This window comes from Bos mutus, chromosome 22 (genome assembly GCF_027580195.1).
Source record: "Bos mutus isolate GX-2022 chromosome 22, NWIPB_WYAK_1.1, whole genome shotgun sequence".
NCBI lineage: Eukaryota > Metazoa > Chordata > Mammalia > Artiodactyla > Bovidae > Bos > Bos mutus.
Genome location: NC_091638.1, coordinates 52240029 through 52267439, shown reverse-complemented (window position 1 = coordinate 52267439; position 27411 = coordinate 52240029). Strand labels below are relative to the sequence as shown.

Below are 27411 nucleotides of genomic sequence, written 5' to 3'. Positions count from 1 at the left end.
GGATCACAGTTCTTTGACCAGGGATCGAACCCACGCCCCCTGCAGTGGAATCACAGAATCTTAACCATTGCACTGCCAGGCAAGTCCCTTCACCTCACAATCCTTAAAGCAGTTTTACATCTATTATCTTAACTGACCTTCAAAACACACTCAGAGCGATACTGTCGTGTGGCAGAGCGGGGACAGACGCAGGACCACACGTGGCCAACCCCACTACAGACAGGGCCAGGCACCCTTCAGTTTTCAGGATCTTACTTTTTAGCAATGGCAGGTAGCACAGTGCAGGCTGCATGGGGTGAAGATTTCTGGGGCTGCCGGAGTAAAGAAAAAGCCCCGAGCCATCAGACAGAAGAGATAACTGCCAGCAAGTGGCCCTCTGGGCCCGTGGGGTTCACGGCAGGACCTCGGGGTGCAGCGCCCGATTACCTTCCATTCCCGGCACACGGTGGCCCTGCAGTAATGGACGAAGTCCAGCACCGCCACCGGCCCCACGCCCAGGCTCAGCAGCACGCTAAGGTCGTCCACCAGCAGCACCGGGCACCTCCAGGCAGCCTCCCCACAGTCCACAGGCTCCAGGGCGTCCCGCACAAATGCATACAGCGGCTGCAGGTCCCCAGCATTGGCCTCCCTGGGACACAGGGCAGAAGTCACCAGACAGCTCACGTGCTCTCCAGATGTTCAAGAGACAACTCAGCAGCACGGAGGGTGAGGGGTGGAGGGGATGGGGGAGGGAAAGAAGTGGGTCCAGTGCTTGGCACCAAGAGGCTCATGAGCTGCCTGGAAAGAAAAGGCACGCTCCCGTGGGCATGTTTATTTCAGTTCAACTATTCCCTGAGGCCTGCTGGGTACAGAGCACTGTGCTAGCAACTCAGGGACACAGAAATAAACCCCCCAGAGGCCCACACAGCCTCTCAGTCCAAGGGCTTAAGGCCTCTGCTTTAAAGGGAGAGGCCTTCCTGGGAGGTCATAACTGAGGATGAAAGCTCAGCAGCAGTTCACACGTCCAGGTGCGAGCGGCAGCCTGAGCGCTCATGTTCGGACCAGGTCTGACCTACTACTGGCCCCGCTACCTCCGCCTCCCCAGTGACTGCAGCAGTGGTCTCCCAGCAATGGGGGTGGTGGGGAGGTGGGCTCAGAAATCAGAGCCTGGGGCATAGGTACCGGCCTCACGGCCCCACACTCCAGGGCCAAACCCCGTTAACAGCAGGTAGAATGATGCTGTCTATATAATCTGGGCTCAGATGGAGACCAGGCCCACCCATTCAAAGACACCAGCTTCAGAGACGGGACAGGCTGTGTGCAAGGCCACACACACAGGCCACACACTTGGCCTTTTTTTTTTTTAACATTATTTATTGATTTGGCTGTGCTGGTTCTTAGTTGCAGCATGCAGGATCTCCCATCTTCGTGGGCTCCTTAGCTTTCTACAGCTTCCGGGACAGGCACACAGCCTCTGACAGAGGCGAGGACCTTGAGTGATGCCGAGACACCCGGGCAGTGCCTGCCTTCTGCAGCCGGCTCTGCCCTCCTACGTCGGGGAGAGAGAAAGGGGTTACACGGAGACCCGGGGCGGGGCCCACCTGCGGGCTGACTGACCTGAGGAACTGCAGGGGGTGCGGCTCCTCCCGGGGCCGGAAGAAGATGTCCACCGCGGACTTGAGACCCTCGAGGACCACCAGCTGCCCGCGTTCCCGCGCTGTGGTCAGGCTGACACCCTGCACCGACCACGGAGAGGAGAGTGAGTTCCCGGGCTGGCGGGGGCCTCATTGGAGAGGACTTGGCACCAAGGGGCTCACGACTCCAGGACGCCAGCTCCTGAGAGGGCGCCGGGCCCGTTTGGAGCCCTGCGGACGTGCGTCTGGCTGCCTGACATGGGAGCCCAGGTCTTGTCTCCCCTGGGTGCGAGGGCGCCGGGTTTGGAGCCCCACGGACGTGCGTCTGGCTGCCTGACATGGGAGCCCAGGTCTTGTCTCCCCTGGGTGCGAGGGCGCCGGGTTTGGAGCCCCACGGACGTGCGTCTGGCTGCCTGACACGGGAGCCCAGGTCTTGTCTCCCCTGGGTGCGAGGGCGCCAGGCCCATTTGGAGCCCCGTGGACGTGCGTCTGGCTGCCTGACATGGGAGCCCAGGTCTTGTCTCCCCTGGGTGCGAGGGCGCCCGGCCCATTTGGAGCCCTGCGGACGTGCGTCTGGCTGCCTGACATGGGAACCCAGGTCTTATCTCCCCTGGGTGCTCCCCACACACAACCCGTGTTCTATTGTCAGATGTGCATTTACATGTAGTTTTCACATTTTCTTAAAACAAATTTTTTTTGTTAACTCTCTTCTTTTCTTACTTGGCTGCGCTGGGTCTTAGTTGTGGCACGCAGGCTCTTTTGCTGCACCATGAGGGGTCTAGTTCCCTGACCAGGGATCGAATCCGGGCCCCTTTCACTGGGGACACAAAGTCTTGGCCACTGGACCACCAGGGAAGTCTCTACTTGTCACATTTCTTAAAAAACTTACTTTCTTTTGCTTATATACTTATTTTTTACCTAGTACTGCTTTTTACTTTATGATAGTAATATAAAGTTGCCTTTTTAAGGGCATATATTACAAAATAAAGTACATTTAAAAACAGAAAGTAAATAGTAACGTGGTGGTGGGGTGACAGTCTCTGTTGCAACAGCTCAACTCTGCTCTCATAGCAGCCACAATTGGGGGTGGCTGTGCTCCAATAAAACTTCACGTACAGAAAACAGAGGGTGCAGACTGTGGCTGCTCAACCCCTGCTCCCGACCAGTGCTTCGTAAACATGGGTCTTTATGAACCATGTAATTAAGAATCTCCTGAGGGCTTTCTTGGTGGCTGAGTGGTAAAGATCTGCCTGCTAATGCAGAAGATACGGGTTTGATCCCTGAACTGGGAGGATCCCACATGTGTCAAGAGCAATTAAGCCCCTGCACCACAACTGTGGAGCATGTGCCCTAAGCCTGGGAACTAGAACTACTGAAGCCCACACGCCCTAGAGCCTGTGCTTCCCAACAAGAGAACCCACTGCAATGAGAAGCCCATGCACCACAGCAAGAGAAAAGCACCCTCAGCAATGAAGACCGAACATAACCAAAAATTAAAAATAAAAACAAGAATCTCCTGAGATACCTGATTAAAATGCAGATCTCTGGGCCCTACTCCAGAGCTAGAAGCCTTAGGGGCAGGGCCTGGGAATCTGCATTTCAACATCCCGTGATGGTGACACTGTCCAGACATGCAACCCGCGGTTCTGCAGAAGCAGCAGGTGACATAGAACTCAGACTCCTTGTGTCCCCAGACCAGGCCTTGATCGCTCAGTCACACACTGTTTTCAGTGTTCACTGTGCAGCACCATTAGCAACAACGGCCCTCCTGGCAGACAGAAGGACTTCTGACCGTCTCCTTTGCTCTTGCTCATGACTACTGTACTGATGTAAGAACAGCACTACAGCAAGAGGACGGAAACTCACGCTCTAGTGCTGGGCACACCCAGAGCTGTGCATGCCATTCCTGCCGGGTTGGTGAGTCAAAGGTAACAGGAAAAGCAGCCAAACCAGATATGAGAATACACACCTTTCTCATCCTAGCTCACAGATGCCAGGGCCAAACGCACGCCTCACCGACCTGGAATGCAACCGTGTTCCTGACACGACTGTGCTCCCTGAGCCTGTGCTCTGACCTCTGGCACAGGAACTTCTCCCTTCCCTGCAAAGCATGGGAAACCCTCTCGCTCTCTCACTGGTTCCCCCCATCAGAGAAGAGGACTGACAGTAAAGCTGTCATTTCGAAGATCACTGCTGATGCGTGGCCTGGTTCTCTCCCACTCTGAGCCTGACTTAAACCAAAAACACGTAACAACAAGAGCCCCAGAAATTCACCTGGTCACAGGTCACAAGTAATGTGCCAGGTGAGGTGCCAGGAGGGTCACCAGCCTCTCAGACATCTTACTCTTGCATGGCTGCATTTAGTAAGACAAGGGGCAAACCAAGATGAGGTGAGGGGCGTGTGACAAAAGCCCTAGACTAAGGGAGAGACAGTGGGAGGTACTCAGCTGGGCAGAGACCAAGCTGTGATCTCTAACCCACTGGGGACAAGATTAATGTTCACCCTGAGAAGGAAGAAACCTTAACTGGTCCAGACTCAGTGGAGAAGGGTTTGATTTAATCCATAACAGGTCTGGTTCTAAACACTTGACAAATGAACAAAACACGCAGAGATGCTGCCCTTGCCCTTCAGATAAAGGGTTCAGGATCCCATGATTTCCTTAGTCCTTCCCTTTCTAAGTTCCCTGCAACCCAAACAGGGAAGCCCAGCCTGACAGCATACGTATGCCTGGCGCACACACTCACTCAGGGGTCTCATCACAGAGGTCTAACATACTTACCAGCTTCTGCCCCACCATATTATAGTGACTAAAGGACTGGACGAGGGCCACAAAGCAGACTTTACAATTGGCTGGAAAACAAAATAAACTGATTTTTAACCAACTCTCTATTTACAATCAGTCTCAGATACTTCTTGCCTCTGGAAACAAAAGAACTGAGGCAGATCTAGAGAACCCATGCCTTGCAACCTGACATACTCAATTTGACTTGAAGATGTACTTTTTTCATATTAATAATTATACCTTATATTAATAATTATATCTTATTTCATTGATTCTGAGATGTACTTTACCTGTGAGATGTATCACCAGGAACCTTAGTTTGTTCCCCTGAAAATACATTATAGTTTTTAAAAAGCTGTATTTTTCTAACTCCTTGTTGGTTACAGAGATACAACTGAATTTTTAAACCAGTCTAATACCCGAGGATATAAGAACACAAAGAAACTCTAGCTACCTTATGAACTTAATTAATTCTAAGAACTTATCTGTAGATGCTTTTGCTCTGTACAAGCTGACAATAACACCATCTAGAAAGGAAAATCACTTTCAAAGCTGTAAATGATTACAACTCAGAGTGCCAAAGGTCAACCTTGTATCCTGGCCTGGCTCAGTGGGGACTCAAGGAGAATCAGTTAAGTCTTTATTTTTCATTTGGCTGTTTTCTTCTTCTAATCGATTTCTGTATGTGAACTGCAGAGCTGTTTTCTGTTTTTTTCCCGCCTCTGTTCCTTAGGAAGCATCTATTGCCAGGGCAAAGTGTTAACGGGTTGATGCCTCGAGACTTCAAACCACCCAAGGCCCAAGGATCAACAGAATGAAGAGGCCACACAAGGCCCTAAGGGAGTCAGTGCCTGCACAGGGGGTGGAGAAATGGAAGGCAATACTGGATACAGTGAATACACGGCAGTCGCTGGTATGGTAGAGGTGGGAACAAGATGGGCCATTAATCCCATTAACTAACAAATAGCCATCTGGTTACCCAAACACCAAAGGCCTGACTAGTTAATACTATTTCTAGTGCTACCTGAAACAGGCCTCTTTCCGCCCCCATCCCCCGCCCCGGCCTTGGGTTTTCTTTTTCTATAGTCTTATACCTTTGAGGTAGAAGGAGAGAAAGTGGTGCACAAGGAAACTGCCATCTGTCTTGGCATCACAGAGTAGAGTCAGCTTCCCCTAAAAGTTAAGAAGAACACAAAAAGATGTATTAGACTCCTGGAAAGAGGTCAACTGAGTGTCAAAATCTAGTGGATTGTGTCTACTTTTAAATTTCTATACCTGGAGACTCATGTGCGTGTGTATTTGTGTATTTAACCAGAAAAAGAAGAAAATAAGTAAAAATTATAGAAAAACCAACAATGAAAGTGATTTGTATTAAACGTACTTATTTTGGGCAAGCCTATCTCAAGCTATCATCTTCCCCAGGCAACGGAGAACAAAATCCCTTCTTTTCCTCACTCCTCTCCAGTCTTGCTGCTGCTGCTAAGTCACATCAGTCATGTCCGACTCTGTGCAACCCATAGATGGCAGCCCACCAGGCTCCCCTGTCCCTGGGACAGGGGAGGCAAGAATACTGGAGTGGGTTGCCATTTCCTTCTCCAATGCATGAAAGTGAAAAGTGAAAGTGAAGTCGCTCAGTCGTGTCTGACTCTTCACGACCCCATGGACTGCAGCCCACCAGGCTCCTCCGTCCATGGGATTTTCCAGGCAAGAGTACTGGAGTGGAGTGCCATTGAGAAAATTAAATCCTGAACAAAGTAAGATTTTACCATCAGAACCCAATAAAAATCACTGACTTTCCATATTGCAAGGGGTCTTCTAAAAGGTCATTTAATCCAATGTCCTCCCTAACTCTAATCCTTATGCCAATTCTGTCCCATAGGCAAGGGATGAGAAAGCAGTTGTTCCAAGAGACAGCCGGGATCAAAGTCCTCCTCCCAGTGGCCTTGGGAACTGCGTCAGGCAGAGCTCTCATTGTGGAGAGCCCGGGAAAGACCTCCAAAGATGGCCTTTGCAGGGGCTGGCTGTCCCGCTCCAGTCAGCCTTTGTTCCTTGTCAGTGATAGGGAAGGTCATCTCTCTGTTGTCCTGATATTTTTTCCTCTCATAAAATATGAAAGATTACACTAGCAGACTCTGAAGTTTACCCCTGGCACTGTCATTTCCTGGTGCCCACTTCTATCCCTCATTGTAGCCCTCGGTTTGGTCTTTGGAGGTGCTAGTAAGTAGGAACTGGCAAGGTCAGCAGCGCCATCTGGAGGCTTGGGCAGAGAAAAACTGCGGGGCAATTAAAATGCACAAGGATTTACTGAAAACTATTTGCCTGGGACTATGGAATTCCAGTTGAGCAATTTCAAATCCTGAAAGATGATGCTGTGAAAGTGCTGCACTCAATATGCCAGCAAATTTGGAAAACTCAGCAGTGGCCACAGGACTGGAAAAGGTCAGTTTTCATTCCAATCCCAAAGAAAGGCAATGCCAAAGAATGCTCAAACTACCGCACAATTGCACTCATCTCACACGCTAGGAAAGTAATGCTCAAAATTCTCCAAGCCAGGCTTCAGCAATACGTGAACCGTGAACTTCCAGATGTTCAAGCTGGTTTTAGAAAAGGCAGAGGAACCAGAGATCAAATTGCCAATCCGCTGGATCATGGAAAAAGCAAGAGAGTTCCAGAAAAACATCTATTTCTGCTTTATTGACTATGCCAAAGCCTTTGACTGTGTGGATCACAATGAACTGTGGAAAATTCTGAAAAGAGATGGGAATACCAGACCACCTGATCTGCCTCTTGAGAAACCTGTATGCAGGTCAGGAAGCAACAGTTAGAACTGGACACAGAACAACAGACTGGTTCCAAATAGGAAAAGGAGTACATCAAGGCTGTATATTGTCACCCTGCTTATTTAACTTATATGCAGAGTACATCATGACAAACGCTGGACTGGAAGAAGCACAATCTGGAATCAAGATTGCCAGGAGAAATATCAATAACCTCAGATATGCAGATGACAGCACCCTTATGGCAGACAGTGAAGAGGAACAAAAAAGCCTCTTGATGAAAGTGAAAGTGAAGAGTGAAAAAGTTGGCTTAAAGCTCAACATTCAGAAAACGAAGATCATGGCATCCAGTCCCATCACTTCATGGGAAATAGATGGGGAAACAGGGAAACAGTGTCAGACTTTATTTCATGGGGCTCTAAAATCACTGCAGATGGTGACTGCAGCCATGAAATCAAAAGACGCTTACTCCTTGGAAGAAAAGTTATGACCAACCTAGATAGCATATTCAAAAGCAGAGACATTACTTTGCCAACAAAGGTCCGTCTAGTCAAGGCTATGGTTTTTCCTGAGGTCATGTATGGATGTGAGAGTTGGACTGTGAAGAAAGCTGAGCGCTGAAGAATTGATGCTTTTGAACTGTGGTGCTGGAGAAGACTCTTGAGAGTCCCTTGGACTGCAAGGAGATCCAACCAGTCCATTCTGAAGGAGATCAGCCCTGGGATTTCTTTGGAAGGAATGATGCTAAAGCTGAAACTCCAGTACTTTGGCCACCTCATGCGAAGAGTTGACTCATTGGAAAAGACTCTGATGCTGGGAGGGATTGGGGGCAGGAGGAGAAGGGGACGACAGAGGATGAGATGGCTGGATGGCATCACCGACTCGATGGACGTGAGTTTGAGTGAACTCCGGGAGTTGGTGATGGACAGGGAAGCCTGGCGTGCTGTGATTCATGGGGTAGCCAAGAGTCAGACATGACTGAGACTGAAGTGAACTGATGGAGTAACAAAAAGACTTTACACACTAGGTGTCTTGGCCGCCTGGATGAGCTTACCATTTCATCAGAAAGACAGGAGTTATGAAATAAATCACCTATGTTCCTAGGAGAGGCAACCCTCGGACTAACGCATGAACATTTTTGAGTTGCTGTAGACCGTGGAAAGGAGAGAGCGAAGAAAACAGAGTAGGGAGGCTGTGGTGCCAAAGGCGGGATTGTGCAATCAAACGTTGGCTGCGAGCAGCTTCAGAGAGCACTGTTCAAAACCATGAGGAGGAAGACGAGCAGAAGTGTTCGCTGAAACCTGCCGAGTGCTCCCGGGACAGAGTGGGCTTAAGGTCGTTAGGAAGTTGCTCCCTTATGATGGTGGGCGGGGCGGGGGGTGGGGTGTTCCAGGTGGCTCAGTGGTCAAGAATCCGCCTGTTAAGGCAAGAGACGCGGGACAGGCAGTTCCATCCCTGCGTCGGGAAGATCCCCTGGAGAAGGGAATGGTAATCCACTCCAGTATTCTTCCCTGGAGAATCCCACGGACAGAATAGACTGGCGGGCTACGGTCCATGGGGTCACAAAGAGTCGGACACGGACAGAGCGACTAAACCACCACCACCAACCTCTGTTTGGGCGCTAGGGCTCCCACCACGGTGAACACGCACAAGGGTCGCCTATACACTTAAGTCAACCCAAACGTATAACGTGCTTGCTGCGGTCTTTCAAGGGCGCACGCGACCTTCGAAAACGCGCAGGATGCCCACCTTTCGCAGGCCTAAGCGTCCAGCCCAGCCTCGGGGGCGGGCCCTCTGCGGACTACAACTCCCAGGCACCCCCCGGCCACGGACATCACGTGATTTCCCACGGGTCTGCGCGCGCTTCATCCGGGTGTCCGGTCTTGGGCCGCGCTCCCAGAATCCAACCTCCTCCTCGACCTTGCGACCTCTTACCTGCTCCGCCCCTTCAGGGGTGGTGTTGAGAAGGTTATTGAGTTCTGGGAACATTCCGAGCTCCAGAACGCACGGGGGCCCCGGATGGGAAGATGGGCTGCCACGGATACAGCGGAGGTCGGAGAGCAAAACCCACCACACAGGAGCACGCGGGAGGAGTGCGCATGCGCAATTCCCCTGGCCGCAGCCAATGAAACGCGTGGATCGGCCGCTCTCGGCGCATGCGCAGAGACGCGCACCAGGCCGGGGGAATCTGGACGCTGAGCCGTGCGGGCTTCTGACCTGTATTCCACTCGCAGAGAGTTTCCCCCAACCAAGGCATCAGGAGGTCGGGTCTCTTCTTCCTTACCTCAACCGCGCGTTCTTCTCATCCCAGAGCCTCCTGTCAAGCTTCTGCGGTGTGCCTCACACTACTAAAGGCTTTGGCTGCAATGGGCGAACCAGACAGGCAAAGACGCTCGCTCTCGCACAAAACAGAAAACAGACGTAATAAACATGGAATAATACATTGAAAAATTCTGTGTGGCGGATAAAATGAAGCTGGATAAAGGAATAACGGTGGGATGGGGGTAGGTTTTGGAATAAGACAGGTTATCTGGGTAGGGTCACTGACCAAGTAGGGTTGGAACACGCCCTGCATGCTTCTCTTTGAGGTTTTTGCACTGTTTACCCTCCCTGGGCTGCAGCCGTTAAAGAAAAAACAAAACAAAAAACGCCACTTCTTTCAGGTCTTTGTTCACATGTCAGTTTATCAGCGAGGCCTTCCCCAAGCCTCCATGGAACTAGAGATCAATTGCCAATTTTCCACTGGATTATCGAAAAAGCAAGAGAGTTCCAGAAAAACATCTATTTCTGCTTTATTGACTACACCAAAGGCTTTGACTGTGTGCATCACAATAAACTGTGGAAAATTCTGAAAGAGATGGAATACCAGACCACCTGACCTGCCTCTTGAGAAATCTGTGTGCATGTCAGGAAGCAACAGTTAGAACTGGACGTGGAACAACAGACTGGTTCCAAATAGGAAAAGGAGTACATCAAGGCTGTATATCGTCACCCTGCTTGTGTAACTTATATGCAGAGTACATCATGAGAAACGCTGGGTTGGATGAAGCACAAGCTAGAATCAAGATTTCCAGAAGAAATATCAATAATCTCAGATATACAGATAGGCAGATTACACAACCCTTATGGCAGAAAGTGGAGAAGAACTAAAGAGCCTCTTGATGAAAGTGAAAGAGGAGAGTGAAAAAGTTGGCTTAAACCTCAACATTCAGAAAACTAAGATCATGGCATCTGGTTCCATCACTTCATGGGAAATAGATGGAGAAACAGCGGAAACAGTGAGAGACTTTATTTTGGGGGGCTCCAAAATCACTGCAGATGGTGACTGCAGCCATGAAATTAAAAGATGCTTACTTCTTGGAAGGAAAGTTATGACCAACCTGGACAGCATATTAAAAAGCAGAGACATTACTTTGCCAGCAAAGGTCTGTCTAGTCAAAGCTATGGTTTTTCCAGTCGTCATGTATGGATGTGAGATTTGGACTATAAAGAAAGCTGAATGTGAAGAACTGATGCTTTTAAACTGTGGTGTTGGAGAAGACTCTTGAGAGTCCCTTGGACTGCAAGGAGATCCAAACAGTCCATCCTAAAGGAGATCAGTCCTGAGTGTTCATTGGAAGGACTGATGGTGAAGCTGAGGCTCCAATACTTTGGCCACCTGATGTGAAGAGCTGACTCATTTGAAAAGACGCTGATGCTGGGAAAGATTGAAGGCAGGAGGAGAAGGGGACGACAGAGGATAAGATGGTTGGATGGCATCACCAACTCAATGGGCATGAGTTTGGGTAAACTCCAGGAGTTGGTGATGGACAGGGAGGCTTGGTGTTCTGCAGTCCATGGATGGGGTCACAAAGAGTCAGACACAACTGAGCAACTGAACTGAATTTCCCTAAGCATCTTATTTAAGTTCTTAACTGTCCCTTCCCCAGCAATTCTTATCCTTTCCCCTCACCCCTCTTTTATTTTTCTCCATATCATTTATATCTAGAGCTAGTGAAGGACAGGGAAACCTAGTGTGCTGCAGTCCATGGGGTCGCGAAGAGTTGAACAAGATTGGGCGGCTGAACAAGACAAGAGTTATCAGTGAGGCACGAGGAAGTGCTGCCCCCTTGTGGACACATCGCAGAACAACTTGACAACCACGCAGCTTAATCTGCAAGGAGGCGGGCGTGCTCAGTCGTGTCCACCTCTTTGTGATCCCCGTGGACCATAGCCCGCTACCCCTGTCTCTTTAGAAATTTCCAGGCAGGAATACTGGAGAAAGTTGCCATTTCTTCCTCCAGGGGATTTTCCTGACCCCAGGGATAGAACCCGTGTCTCCCACACATCTCCTGCACTTCCAGCATTACAGGCGGATTCTTTACCACTGAGCCACCAGGACAGTCCACTGCAGTTGAAGGGCACTTCATATTCACAAAGCCTGCGGGGCTGTAAAGGACACCTGCCCTCAAGAAATGTCAAAAAAAAAAAAAAATGTCAAAAGGCAGGGAATCGATAAAGAATTCAAAAGAGGGCAGACTTGGGACTTCCCTTGCGGTCCAGAGGTTAGGAATTCGCCTTCCAATGCACTGGACACCTGGTCGATCCCTGGTCCAGGAACTAAGATCCCACATGCCATGGGGCTACTCTAAGACCTGACATAGCCAAACAAATGAATAAATGTTTTAAAAAACAGAGCCGACTTTCAAGAATCCAATTGCAAGAGGGAAACTACACTCACACTGTTTAATACAAAAGCACAGGATAACATGCTCCACATTGCTAATTATTTAAGAAATGTAAGTGAAACTCACAACTGGGTGTCTTCTCCAACCAGACAGAAATGGCCACCTTCAAAAATCTACAAAAATCAATATGAGAGGGGCATGGAGAAGAGGAAATCTTCCCTCCTGCGCCTGTATGGGAATGTAAATAGCTGATAAGGTGCTATGGAAGCGCCATAGGAAAGGAAAACCAGAGCTACATTAAGATCCTGCAGTTCCACTTCTGGGCCTATTTGGATGAAACCATCATTCAAAAAGTCGCATGTACTCCAAGGAGCACTGCAGCACTATTTACAATACCAGGACAGGGAAGTCACCAAAATGCCCAATGACACAGGAATGGAGAAAGGAGATATGGCCCATATTTACAATGCGATATTACTCATAGAAAAGGGTGAGATGATGCCATTTGCAGCAACAACAATGACCGAGACATGATCATACAAAGTTAACTAAGAGAAAAAAAAAAACAACATGTTACCATTTATGTGTGAATTTGAAAATCTGATAAAATTTAACTGATTTACAAGTAGCAACAGACTGACAGCCCTAGAAAACAAACTTATGATTACCCAGGGGCAAGGGGAGTGAGGAGCAGTAAGTTAGAAGGTTGGCATTCACAGATACATACTTATATATATGTGTGTGTGTGTATATATATATACATATACATATATCGGCAGGGAAGCCTGGCAGTGCTGCAGTCCATGGAGTCACAAAGAGTCAGACATGACTGAGCGACTGAACTTATATATATATATATATTCACATATAAAATAGACAGTCACATGGGATCTACTGTGAGCACAGGGAACTCTACACAACATTGGCCAATAAGCTGAACAGGAAAAGAATCCATAAAAGAACAGCTCTCTGTATATATAAAAATGTATCACCTTGCTGTACATTTAAAACAAACAAAACATTGTAAATCAATTACACTCCAATATAAAGCCCAAATTTGTAAACAGAAAGGGAAACAAGAAAGAAATACCTACTGTATTCCGCTCAGGCCTCAGTGTCCTGTGCTGGCTCACCTCCAGAAAGCCTGAGCGGGTTTGGGTTTCAAGCCTGGAGTGTCCTGGGGCACCGGGAGCAGTGGAGAACGTGCCACAAACGAGCGACACCTTCCATGCCCCGGTAGCACCTCGTCCCCTCTGGAGGAAACCACTATCTCAGGATAGGGGGGCCCCTAAAGGTAAACCAAGCCAAGTGCACCCAAAGGATGCTGGACCCTCTGGCCTGGAAGAGGTCTGAAAAGTCACCTGGTCTCCACATCTCTTGGACCTGACGCTCCCATGGTCAGCCTCCTTCCTTAAAGTTGCTGCTGGTATTTAAACCAGCAGCCGAAGTATAGAGTGGTTTGGGATTCCTTGCAGGGCATTGGGAGAAAGGTGAGGGTAAAGAAATAATGGAATACAAGCCCTTGGGTGTTTATGCTGGCACATTCCAGTCTTGTTTACACACCAGGAACGACTTCGAAAGTTCCGCTTGCTTGAGTTCGAGTGGGGCATAAGGAAGTGCTGCCGCCTTGTAGACATTTCTCCTAATAATAACTTTACAACCACCAACGCGTAAGGGTCCTTCATATTCACAAAGCCTGTGGGGCTGTAACAGACAGCAGCCCTCAAGAAGTGTCAAAAGGCAGGGAATCGAAAAAGAATTCAAAAGAGGACAGACTTGGGACTTCCCTTGTGGTCCAGTGGGTAGGAATCCTCCTTCCGATGCATGGGAAACTGGTTCCATCCCTGGTCCAGGAACTACGACCCAGCAGCTCCCAAGGCCATGTTAAGACCCCACACAGCCAAATACATGAATAAAGAAACATTAAAAAATAAAATCAGAATTTTCAAGAATTCAATTTCAAGAGGGGAAACTGTACTCACACCCTTTAAAAAATAGCACAGAATACCATGTTCCATCCACATGACTAATTATTAAAGAAACGCAAACAAAACTGACAACCAGATCACCTGGACACGATCATACCAAGGGAACTTAGAGAAAGACAAATATCACGTTACTACTTAAAGTTGGAATTGAAAAACTGATATAAATTGAAATCATTTGCAAAACAGGAACAGACTCACAGACTTAGAAAACAAACTTAAGATTACCAAGTGGAAAGGAGGAATAAGTTAGAAGGCTGGCATTCACAATATGTATGTGTGTGTGTTTGTGTGTGTGTGTGTCTGTGTATATAGATATACACCTATCTATTTTAAAGATATTAGAATCATGTCTAGTTCCCTTCTTGTTGCTGCAAATCTCTCCCCTGGGGACCTGTGTTGCCTGGTCCCCTCTAGAAGAAACTACAGTCTCCAGATGGGGGATGGGGGATGGGGGTGGGGGCCCTCCTAGAGCTGAACCAAGCTTAGTGCAACCAAACGTGCTCACTATCTCTAACAGTTAAGGAAATGCAACCCAAAGTACTGTGATGTAACTGCCGCACCCTAACATACTATTCTATGTATAATTTAGATAACCAACAAGGACCTACCTTGTAGCACAGGTCAGTATATTCAATATCTGCTGATAACGTATAATGGAAAAAGCTATCTATCTAGTTACGTTTATCTATTTTTAGTTATATATAGATAGATCAATAACTTCTGTACAACAGAAAGCATGTCAATTCAATATACTTCAATAAACAAAATTACCCACTGTGTAATTCACAGCATTCAATTCCATACAAACCCTCCTCCAAATCATGGAACAATTTCTAATAAATGATTCTGTACTTCTGTTCTTTTAACATGTCCTTTAGTTTCTCTGGTTTGCCAAGTCGTTGGCTTTTTAGACAAAAAGATATTGCACACCTAAGAGACTAGTATTTTTTCAGTCACTCAGTTGTGTCTGACTCTTTGCAACCCCATGAACTGAAGCACACCAGGCTTCCCTGTCCTTCACCAACTCCCAGAGCTTGCTGAAACTCATGTCCATTGAGTCGGTGATGCCATCCAACCATCTCATCCTCTGTTGTCCCCTTTTCCACCCGTCTTCAATTTTTCCCAGCATCAGGGTCTTTTCCAGTGAGTTGGCTCTTTGCATCAGGTGGCCAGAGTATTGGAGCTTCAGTTTCAGCATCAATAGTATAATGTAAACTAAACTTTTGTATGCACTGGGAAACAAATAAATTCATGTGACTCCCTTTATTGTGATATTCACTTCAATGTGGTGGTCTAGAAGTGAACCCACACTGTCTCTGAGGTATGAGAATAATCATTTTGAAGGAATAAATTTATGCATTTTTCTGCAACCGTGAGTTGTCTTTTCACTTTCCCCCCACTTTCTTGATGATGTTCTTTGAAGCAAAAAAGGTTACAGTTTTGATAAGGTCCAATGTATTTACATTCTTTGGCATTGCCTTTCTTTGGGATTAGAAGGAAAATTGATCTTTTCCAGTCCCGTGGCCACTGATGAGTTTTCTAAATTTGCTGGCATATTGAGTGCAACACTTTAACAGTATCATCTTTTAGGATCTGAAATAGCTCAAATGGAATTCCATCGCCTCCTCTAGCTTTGTTTGTAGTGATGCTTCCTAAGGCCCACTTGACTTCACATTCCAGGATATCTGACTGTAGGTGAATGATCACACCATCGTGGTTATCTGGGTCATGAAGATTTTTTCTGTATATTCTTCTGTGTATGCTATGCTATGCTATGCTAAGTCACTTCAGTCGTGTCTGACTCTGTGCGACCCCATAGACGGCAGCCCACCAGGCTCCCCCGTCCCTGGGATTCTCCAGGCAAGAACACTGGGATGGGCTGCCATTTCGTTCTCCAATGCGTGAAAGTGAAAAGTGAAAGTGAAGTCACTCAGTCGTGTCCGACTCTTAGCAACCCCATGGATTGCAGCCTACCAGGCTCCTCCGTCCATGGGATTTTCCAAGCAAGAGTACTGGAGTGGGGTGCCATTGCCTTCTCCGATTCTTCTGTGTATTTTTGTATATTCTTTTCTGTATATTCTTCTGTGTATTCTTGCCACCTCTTCTTAATATCTTCTGCTTCTTTTAGGTCCAAACAATTTCTGTCATTTATTGTTCCCATCTTTACATGAAATGTTCCCTTGGTATCTCTAATTTTCTTGAAGAGATCTCTAGTCTTTTCCATTCTACTGTTTTCCTCTATTTCTTTGCACTGATCACTGAGGAAACCTTTCTTATCTCTCCTTGCTATTCTTTGGAACTCTGCATTCAAATGGGTATATCTTTCCTTTTCTCTTTTGCCTTTAGCTTCTCTTCTTTTCTCAGCTATTTGTAGGGCCTCCTCAGACAACCATTTTGCCTTTTTGCATTTCTTTTTCTTGTGGATAGTCTTGATCCCTGCCTCCTGTACAATGTCATGAGCCTCTGTCCATAGTTCTTCAGGCACTCTGTCTGTCAGATCTAATTCCTGGAATCTATTTGTCACTTCCACTGTATAATCATAAGGAATTTGATTTAGGTCATACCTGAATGGTCTAGTGCTTTCTCCTACTCTCTTCAATTTAAGTCTGAATTTTGCAACAAGGAGTTCATGATCTGAGCCACAGTCAGCTCCGGTCTTGTTTTTGCTGATTGTATACAGCTTCTCCATCTTTGGATGCAAAGAATATAATCAATCTGATTTTGGTATTGACCATCTGGTGATGTCCGTGTAGAGTCTTCTCTTGTGTTGTTGGAAGAGGGTGTTTGCTATGACCAGTGTGTTCTCTTGGCAAAACTGTATTAGCCTTTGCCCTGTTTCATTTTGTACTCTAAGGCCAAATTTGCTTGTTACTCCAGGTATTTCTTGACTTCCTACTTCTGCATCCCAGTCCCCTATAATGAAGAGGACATCATTTTGGGGTGATAGTTCTATAAGGTCTTGTAGGTCTTCATAGAACCGTTCAACAGCTTCTTCAGCATTACTGGTTGGGGCAGAGACTTGGATTACTGTGATATTGAATGATTTGCCTTGGAAACAAACAGATCACTCTGTCACTTTTGAGATTGCACCCAATAACTGCATTTCAGACTCTTTTGTGGACTATGATGGCTACTCCATTTCTTCTAAGGGATTCTTGCTCACAGTAGTAGATATAATGGTCATCTGAGTTAAATTTGCCCATTCCAGTCCATTTTAGTTCACTGATTCCTAACATGTCGATGTTCACTCTTGCCATCTCTTGTTTGACGTCTTCCAATTCACCTTGCTTGATTCATGGACCTAACGTTCCAGGTACCTATGCAATATTGTTCTCTGGACTTTACTTCCATCACTAGTCATATCCACAACTGGGTATTGTTTTTGCTTTGGCTCCGTCTCTTCATTCTTTCTGGAGTTACTTCTCCACTGATCTCCAGTAGCATATTGGGCACCTACCCACCTGGGGAGTTCATCTTTCAGTGTTCTATCTTTTTGCTTTTTCATACTGTTCATAGTGTTCTCAAGGCAAGAATACTGAAGTGGTTTGCCATTCCCTTCTCCAGTGGACCACATTCTGTCAGACTTCTCCACCATGACCCATCTGTGAACTTCCAGATGTTCAAGCTGGATTTAGAAAAGCCAAAGGAACCAGAGATCAAATTGCTAACATCCATTGGGGATCATCAAAAAAGCAAGAGAGTTCCAGAAAAACATTTATTTCTGCTTTATTGACTATGCCAAAGGCTTTGACTGTGTGGATCACAGCAAACTGGAAAATTCTGAAAGAGATGGGAATACCAGACCACCTGACCTGCCTCCTGAGAAATCTATATGCCGGTCAAGAAGAAACAGTTGGAACCGGACATGGAACAACAGACTGGTTCCAAACTGGGAAAGGAGTACATCAAGGCTGTATATTGTCACCCTGTTTATTTAACTTATATGCAGAGTACATCATGAGAAACGCTGGGCTGGAGAAGCACAAGCTGGAATCAAGATTGCTGGAAGAAATATCAGTAACCCCAGATATGCAGATGACATCACCATTATGGCAAAAAGCAAAGAAGAACTAAAGAGCCTCTTGATGAAAGTAAAAGAGGAGAGTGAAAAAGTTGGCTTAAAATCAACATTCAGAAAACTAAGATTATGGCGTCTGGTCCTATCACTTCATGGGAAATAAATGGGGAAACAGTGGATACAGTGACAGACTGTATTTTCTTGAGCTCTAAAATCACTGCAGATGGTGACTACAGCCATGAAATTAAAAGATGCTTGCTCCTTGGAAGGAATGCTATGACCAACCTAGACAGCATATTAAAAAGCAGAGACATTACTTTGCAGACAAAGGTCTGTCTAGTCAAAGCTATGGTTTTTCCAGTAGTCATGTATGGGTGTGAGAGTTGGACTATAAAGAAAGCTGAGCACCGAAGAACTGATGCTTTTGAACTGTGGTGTTGGAGAAGACTCTTGAGAGTCCCTTGGCCTGCAAGGAGATCCAACCAGTCCATCCTAAAGGAAATCAGTCCTGAATATTCATGGATATTCATCAGAATAACTACTGATGTTCAAGCTGAAACTTCAATTCTTTGGCCACCTGATGCGAAGACCTCATTCATTTGAAAAGACCGTGATGCTGGGAAAGATTAAAGACGGGTGGAAAAGGGGACAAGAGAGGATGAGACGGTTGGATGGCATCACCAACTCAATAGACATGAGTTTGAGCAAGCTCTGGGAGTTGGTGAAGAACAGGGAAGCCTGGTGTGCTACAGTCCGTGGGGTCGCAAAAAGTCAGACACGAATGAGCAACTGAACTGAACAGAACTGAATGTATTTACTGTTTTTCCTTTGATTGCTTGTGCTTTTGGTGTCATATCTAAGAATCCATTTCCAAATCCAAGATCATAAAGATTTACACTTGTGCTGTCTTTTAAGAATTATGTAGTTTGAACTCTTACAGTTAAGTCATCGATCCATCTTGCGTTAATTTTTGTATATGATGTGAAGTAAGAATCTCTGTCATCTGGGATTCTGATAGGGATTATGTTGAATCTGTAGATGAATCTGAAGCACATTGCTATCTTAATGATGTTAAGCTTTTTTGATTCATGAACCTTGGATACTTCTACATTCATTTAGATCTTCTTTAATTTCCTTCAGTGTTTTACAACTTTCAGAGTATAAAGTTTGTACTTCTGTTATGTCTATTCCTGTATGTTTTATTCTTTTTTGTGCAATTGCAAACAGAAATTCTAAATTTTATTTTTCAGGCTGTTCGCTGCAAGTGTATAAAAATACAATTTTGTCTATTCATCAAAATAGATGGGTTGTATCCTGCAACCCTGATAAAATATTTGTTCCAACAGATTTTTAGCAGATTCCTCAGGATTTTTTGTATATCAGACCTTGTCATCTGCAAGTAAAGGTAGTTTTTCTTCTTTCTTTCCAATGTGGATTTCTTATTTATTTCCTTGCCTACTTGGCCCAACCCGAGCCTCCGATGCAGTGTAGCATAGGAGTGGCCAGGGCAGTCATCCTTGTTTTGTTCCTCCTCTTAGCAGAGAAGCGTCCAATCTTTCACTATTGCGTTTGATGCCAATGGTGGGTTCTTCACTGATGCCCTGGATCAGGTTGAGGAAGTTCCCTTCCACTCCTAGTTTATTTAGTTCTCTCATTCTTTTTGATGCTACTTCCCCCAGCCCTGGGTAGTTCCCTTACATGCTGAATACTGGAGGGTGACTCTCTGCAGGTCTCTGGGTTCTCTCTCTTTGCAACTCTCTCTTCTCCAGTACTGGGTCCGACATCTATGGCAGCCTTGGTCTCCCCAGACTCTCAGCTCTATCTTTTCCACTCCAAGATCTCTACACCTTAGCTCCTCCTCCCTGCGTAGAAATTTGAGGCAGTGAGCTGGGACAATCAGAGGGTTCACTTTGTCATTTTCCCTTTTCTCAGTGGTCACTGTCCTTTGCTACCTGATATCCAGTATCTTTAAAGTTGTTCTTTCATATATTTGCATATTTTGCTTTTGGCGGGGGGTTGTTTTAAGCAAGAAGGTAAATCTAGTCCTTGTTACTTTAACTTGGATGGAAATGGAAGTCTGTGGATTATCTTTTTTTTTTTTCCATTTAGCCACAGACTTTATTGTTTGAATATTTGCAACTGTTTTTCTGTACACAAATTTTAATTTCTTACAAAATTCTATATTCCATATTGCTACATCATTCTCCATTTTATGCCACATTTCCATCAGGAACTATTTCCCCAAGTCACAATCTGCCTGATTGTGTGTGGTTGTTATTCAGTCGCTCAGTTGTGTCCGACTCTTTGTGACCCCATGGACTGTAGCCCGCCAGGCTCCTCTGTCCATGGGATTTCCCAAGCAAGAGTACTGGAGTGGGTTTCCATTCCCTTCTCCATATGCATTATCTTTTGATGACCCCAAATTTATCAAAATTGTCCTTTATTGTATGAGCTGTTTAAGAAAGTTTTCCTTACCCCAAAGGTCATAAGGATACATAAGATTTTCTCCAAAAATTGTGAAGTTTTTCTTTTTACATTTAAGCCTTTAATCCATCTGTATTTGATTTTTGTGTCTGGGGTGAAGTAAGGGATACTATTTTATTTTATGCCATGCAGCCTGTGGGGATCTTAGTTCCCCAATCACAGATTGAATCCAGGCCCCTGGCAGGCCCCTGGAATCCTAACAACTGGACCACCAGGGAATTCCTCAGGTCACTTTTAGAAGTAGTGCATTTTGTTCAGGCTTCCCTCACTAGCCACTCTCAGATGGTTAAAAAAAAAAAAAAATCTGCCTGTTAATGCAGGAGACCCAGGTTTGATTCCTGGGTCAGGAAGATCCTCTGTAGAAGGGCATGGCAACCCACTCCAGTATTCTTGCCTGGAGAATCCCATATCCCACGGACAGAGGAGCCTGGCAGACTACAGTCCATGGGGTTGCAAAGAGCTGGACATGATTGAGCACCTAACATTACTATGTTTTATTTAACCTTGCTGTAGCTTGATCAATACTGTATTGAATCTTTAGATAGAGGAGAAGCTGTGTCATTTTAATATAAAATACTGGCTCTTCCTGTGTTTATCCATCTTCCTATCAATACTCATGGGTTGGTTATAGTTTTTTCCTATTACAGTGTGAACATACTCAACCACGTCTCTTTGATACACATGTGCAAGTGTCTACATAAGGCATTTAGGATGATTTTACCATAAAGCTAAGAAAGCTCATTTTTTATTCATAATGTTGCATTCCTTTTCTTAAAGAGAATTACTCTCCCCTTTTGAATAAGCCTCAGGTCCCCAAATACCTGGATTTGCCCCAAGCCATAGTTTATGCATAGGCTGGACAGACCAACACAATACAGAAAATTCTAACAGAAGAAGGATTTGATGCAGAAAATTGAGTAAGAGGGTGTTGGAAGGCAATGGAGGAACAAAAGAGAGAAGGCGGGAGGGTCACACAGCAGTTGAGAGGCTGATACTGCCCCTGGACTGCAGTGCTCATTTCTGTACAGAAGGGGCTGGAAGCCTGAAAGCTACGTCCTCCAGACTGCTTTGCCAGCTGTGAGAAGCCTTTTTTTCCCCTGCTGCCTGTGACTCTTCTGGCAGCATCAGCAGCAGCAGTAGGTGACCTTGGGCTGTGGCAGAGGGAGGAAGTTGCAGCAGCTGCCAGAGTGTAGGCTCCTAGGTTTCTACAGCAGCAATGCTTTCAGTTGAGGCAGGAGGCAAATATGCCCCCACCCTCAAGCAACTGGAGATTCATTCTCTATTGACCTCCTAAACTCCAAGATAAGAATAGCAGGGAGGAGGCCGGAACCTGCATAGACCACATATTTCTCGTTTCTAAAGTCAGGAGACCTCCTCGACCGCACATGCACAGAGAAGGCTCCTTGGAGGCCAAAGGGGAGTCATGTCAAGGGATGTTCTACCCATAGGCCTTTGCGGTAGAATTCAACTTGGCCAAGAGATGCGTACGCACACCTGGGAAGATCCTGAGGTACATCAAATATGGACTGTGAACCAGGCAAGTCAGAATGATTGGCCATAGGAAACCTGGAGGAAATATCACATAAAAATAACTCAAACTGCCGCTAGGGCGCAACTCAGGGACCTGCCCTCTGAATCTGCCCATGTGTCTATCCACAAGTACTGTACTATTTTTCCTCCTAAGAAACATTTTACTTGGTTCACTATTTCCTGTCTTTGTGGAAATTCTTTTCTGCAAACCCGAAGGGCCAGGGCCCTTGTCACTGACCACTGGCAAGCACCCTTTGTCTTCACCTTGTCCCCCTCTCTGCAGCACCTGCTCCACAGCGCCTCGGCCTGGTGCCTCCTGCAGCCCCACCTCCCTCCTGGATGCTGCCAACCAGGGCTGCTGGAAAACAAGACGCAGACCTGCCCCAGCTCTGCTCCAAACACACGTCTATTTATACCGTAGTTAACCCCTGCCGTCCTGTCTCAAAGTTAATCAGTTGCTTCCTCCAAGTGCCTGACACCTCCACCTTCTGTAACAAGAGTTTTTATAGCCCCAAGTTGTAGATGAACCTGCCAAGTCCATAGCCTGCAGGCAAAAGCTGAAAGCAGGCTGAGGTGATATCCTGCACGTCCACCAGAGGGCAGCAGACACTGGCTAAAGCTGCCAGCTAACTAGCCCTGCAAAAAGCAACACTTAGAACCAGACATGGAACAACCAACCGACTGGTTCCAAACTGGGAAAGAAGTATGTCAAAGCTGAATATTGTCACCCTGCTTATTTAACTTATATTAAGAGTACATCATTCAAAATGAAAGTTTGGATGAAGCACAAACTGGAATCAAGATTGCCAGGAGAAACATCAATAACCTTAGATATGCAGATGACGCTACCATTATGGGAGAAAGCAAAGGGGAACTAAAGAGCCTCTTGATGAAGGTGAAAGAGGAGGGTGAAAAAGTTGGCTTAAAACTCAACATTCAAAAAAGTAAGATCATGGCATCCAGTCCCATCACTTCATGGCAAATAAATGGGGGAAAAAGTGACAGACTTGATTTTCTTGGGCTCCAAAATCACTGCAGACAGGGACTACAGCTACAAAATTAAGAGACACTTCCTCCTTGGAAGAAAAGCTATGACAAACCTAGACAACATATTAAAAAGCAGAGACATTACTTTGCCAACAAAGGTCTGTCTAGTCAAAGCTATGGTTTTTCCTGTAGTCATGTACAGATATGAGAGTTGGACCATAAAGAAAGCTGAGTGCCAAAGATCTGATGCTTTTGAACTGTGGTGCTGGAGAAGACTCTTGAGAGTCCCTTGGACAGCAAGGAGATCAAACCAGTCCATCCCAAAGGAAATCAACCCTGGATATTCATTGGAAGGACTGATGCTGAAGCTGAAGCTCGAATACTTTGGCCACCTGATGCAAAGAACAGACTCATTGGAAACACCCTGATGTTGGAAAAAATGGACGGCAGAAGGAGAAGGGGACGACACAGGATGAGATGGTTGGATGGCATCATCAACTCAATGGACATGAGTTTGAGCAAGCTCCAGGAGAAAGTGAAGGACAGGGAAGCCTGGCGTGTTGCAGTCCATGGGATCGCAAAGAGTCAGACATGACTGATCGACTAAACAATATCAACAATCAGCCCTGAGGGTTACACACTTGATTTACAGACCTTTGGCCAGAAGCCTGGCTCACTGGCATCCTTACCTCTCTCTCTGGAAGCGCAGCAGTGGACGGTTCACGGGCTTTCTTGCTCCTCAGTAGTGTCCCCACCACCCTGACTCCTCACCACCCCATAGAAAGAAAGAAAAAGAAAAACAGTCACTCAGTCGTGTCCAACTCCTTGCAACCCCAGGGACTGCAGCATGCCAGGCCTTCCTGTCCATCACCAACTCCCAGAGTTTACCCAAACTCATGTCCATTGAGTCGGTGATGCCATCCAATCATCTCATCCTCTGTCATCCCCTTCTCCTCCCGCCTTCAATCTTTCCCAGCATCAGGGTCTTTTCAAATGAGTCAGCTCCTCGCATCAGGTGGCCAAAGTATTGGAGTTTCAGCTTCAACATCAGTCCTTCCAATGAATATTCAGGGCTGATTTCCTTTGGATCTCCTTGCAGTCCAAGGGACTCTCAAGAGTCTTCTCCAACACCACAGTTTAAAACCATCAATTCTTCAACGCTCAGCTTTATTTATAGTCCAAATCTCACATCCATACATGACTACTGGAAAAACCATAGCCTTGACTAGATGAACCTTTGTTGGCAAAGTAATGTCTCTGCTTTTTAATTCCACCCCAAGGCTCCCTCCTAATAAAGGCCGGAGTCCTCACCTGGCCTCCCCGGGCTGCCCGCTCCTGCTCCTCGCTCCAGCCCCCCAGGCCTCCCAGGTTACATCTCTGATCTCATGCCTTTTACCAGTCTCCCCATCACTCACTCCTCCCCACCTCCTTGGCCTTCTTGCTGGTTCTTGAGAATGCCAGGTGGTTACTTCCAACTGGTTCCCTCTGCCTGGAGTGCTCTTCCTTCGTGTATATGATCTGCACCAGGCTGCCCCTTCCCCTCCTTCTGACCTTCATCCTTATGCTATCTCCTGGGGCAGATGGTATCCAGCACACACTAGTACGTATCCCATTCCACATCTTCTTACAACATGACGCTGATGCTACACTGGGCGGTGGGGTGGGGGTGAGGGTATCTATGATTCCTGCCCTTGAACCTAGGCAGGGTTCTGTAATTGCCTTGACCAAGAGGATGGCAGAAGTGACTTTATGTGATTTCCAAAGCTGGGTTTAAGAAGGCAAATCAGTCCCACCAGGCTGTCTGCCAGACATCCACCTTTGGAGCCCTGGGAGCTACATACCCATCTGTCTGCTTTGGGATTTCTCTACTGGACAGTCCAAGTGGGAAGACCACAGGGAGACAGAGGGAGACACTCAGAGAGTCCCAGTGGGGTCAGTCTCCAGCTGTTGGTCTCAAATCAGGCTAGACACCAGACACGTGAGCCAAGGAGGCTTCAACGTGGTGCCCCAGTCCGTGCAGCCTCTAACTGCAACCTAGAGAGACACCCCAAGTCAGAACCACCCAGCTGAAATGCTCCCAAATTCCGGACCCACAGAAACCATGTGTGTATGCTTAGTTATGTCCAACTCTTTGTGACCCCCATGGACCAGAGCCCGCCAGACTCCTCTGTCCTTGGGATTCTCCAGGCAAGGAGACTGGAGTGGGTGGCCATGCCCTCCTCCAGGGGATCTTCCTGACCCCGGATGGAACCCACGTCTCCTGCATTGGCAGGTGGGTTCTTTTCTGGTGAGCCAACAGGGAAGCCCACTGTGGAATCCATGCAGAGATAAAAAGGAACAAAGTTCGGATCCACCGGATTCCCAAAGTCATGAGGCTGAGAGAAAGAAGTCTTACGCGAAGGAGTATGTACTGTATGCTTCTGTTTATAAGAAATTCGAGAGCAGGCAAAACTAATTAATGGGGGAAAGGAATCGGCCTCGGTGCTGTCGTCAGGCCCAACTCCCAGGCCAGCCCAGGAGCCGCTGTGCCTCCTGCTCCTCCCTCCAGGCCCTCCCTCGCTGAGTGACCCTGGGAGAGTCACGACCTCTCTCTGGGCCTCAGTTTCCCCCATGGAAATTTCAATGGAGGCTGGAACCGTGTGTATGCTTCCTTCCATCCTGACACCCCAGGATCCTGGGGTTCCCATGGAGCTCAGGCCTCTGGACCAGGCTGGGTGTCAGCCATCCCACTTGTGGGGCTGGGGCTCCCTGTGCTCCCCTAAACTGCAGGGCTTGGCAGGTGAGAGACCTGGCGGTCCCTCCCCAACTTCTGAGCCTCCTCTCTCCAAAGGCTCTGCAATGAAAACACAGCGCTGAGAATAAAAGCCCCTTGTCTGGCATCCCGAGCCCTAATCCTCTTACGTGAAAGCCAGAGGAGCCGCTGGCAGAAGGGCTGCTCTGATTTCCCTGCCAGCCAGTCCTCGTCTCACGCTCCAATGCCAGCCCAGCCCCACCACAAAGGGTCGGTGCCCCCGCCAACCAACCACACAGCTGAAGGTAACCCCATGGACCTCTGATGATGGATGAAGCGATCAGACTGTGAGCTCTGGTGGGAGACGGAAAACCAAGCAAAGTCTGAGCACCTGCTCCAGTGTGCCCTGGCCTGAGGGTCGCCTTCCTCCTCTGGGAGCCCAGACTGTTCCTCGAGCAATGAGGGGGGTCTTCACTAGGTAGTCATGCTGGGTCTCCTGGGCTCACCCATCCCTTCAGGAAGTATAGACTGAGCCCAGCTCAGCTAAGGCTGACAGTGCCCAGAAGAGACGGACAATGGGACTTCTACCCAGGGTTGCCCCATCCAAGGAGCAGACAGACAGACGCTTCCAACGAGGCCAGATGCACCACAGCACTGGTGTGGCCACAGGAGGATGCATCCTGCCCGGCCGCCCTCCACCCAGGGCGGTGGGCAGGGCTGTGTGGACTTTGGTGAGTGAATGGAGATGGGTAGGTGGCTGGGCTTCCCTGGTGGCTCAGCAGGTAAAGAATCCGTCTGCAAGGCAGGAGCTACAGGAGATGCGAGTTTGATCCCTGGGTCGGGAGGATCCCCTGGAGGAGGAAATGGCTGCCCACTCCAGTACTCTTGCCTGGTAAATGAAATGGATAGAGGAGCCTGGGGGGCTGCAGCTAGTGGGGCTGCCAGAGTCAGACATGAAGCATAAAGTGGCTGGGATCGGGCTGGGAGGAGAGGAGGAGACAGCCTCTCTCAGGAGGAAGGGGTCCGGGGAGAACAGCTGGCCATGGCCGCACAAGGCACTGCAAAATGTGAACTGGGCTGGAAGCCCACAGACCCAAAGCATGGGGCCCTGCAGCCTCCACGCAAAGAGCCCCAGGCAGGCGGCCTTTGGCACACGGTGGCTGCCTCTCCGCCCATTCCTGAGCCTGCTTGAATCTTGCTTCCATCCCACTGCCCCCTGGACCTGCTCATTCAAGATCGCCAGCGACCTCCACGTTGCCAACCCTCCAGCAGGCCCCACTGCCGTCATCTCAGATCAGCAGCAGCAGGTCACACAGACCAGCCTGTTTGGCTCAGTCGCCTGGGTGGTCACCTACCTCCCAGACTGTTCCTTCTCCAAACCCTCTGAGGGTGCCTCCTCGTCTCCCAGACCACCTCACCATGGTGGAACCCAGGGCATAGGCTTGAACCCCCTGGTGGCTTCTGCTTTCAAAATAATCACAGCCAGTGTGGAGGGCTCTCTGCTGGACCTGAGGAAAAGAACAGCCCTCTCATTCCTCCTACCTCACAGCCCTGATGCGCTGCTGGGACCCCGCTCAGCCCCAGCCTGTGCTCCTAACACAGCTGTGTGCCTGGGTCTCGCACGGTACCCGTGGTGTGAGTACCCTGTGGCTTACAGCAGAAAGGCAAGAACGGTGCTCCAAAGATTCCGCACTGTACTTGACACACATCACGCACCGTCACGGCATTTCACACCCTTGCTGATCCAGCCATTCATTCATTCGTCACTGCTCATTCAACCCCCACGCATTTGCTTTTCCTAGACTCCTGGGAAACACAACAAGGAAGGCTTCA

General features: G+C 47.6%; 1 protein-coding gene across 2 annotated transcripts in view; it reads right to left on the bottom strand.

The window, feature by feature from the left end:
* The window catches only part of ELP6 (elongator acetyltransferase complex subunit 6), a 78717-nt gene extending 66952 nt beyond the window's left edge, over positions 1 to 11765 (bottom strand). The window contains exons 1-5 of one of the 2 annotated variants that reach the window (XM_070359397.1): positions 9109 to 11765; positions 5491 to 5569; positions 4394 to 4464; positions 1597 to 1715; positions 427 to 628 (exon numbers count right to left, since the gene is read on the bottom strand). In XM_070359397.1, coding sequence (XP_070215498.1) covers positions 427 to 628; positions 1597 to 1715; positions 4394 to 4464; positions 5491 to 5569; positions 9109 to 9162 — 525 coding nt within the window. In that variant the 5' untranslated portion in view covers positions 9163 to 11765. The remainder of the gene's footprint in view (positions 1 to 426; positions 629 to 1596; positions 1716 to 4393; positions 4465 to 5490; positions 5570 to 9108) is intronic. The other variant, XM_070359398.1, reaches the window with a different exon arrangement.
* Between the last annotated feature and the right edge of the window lie 15646 nt (positions 11766 to 27411).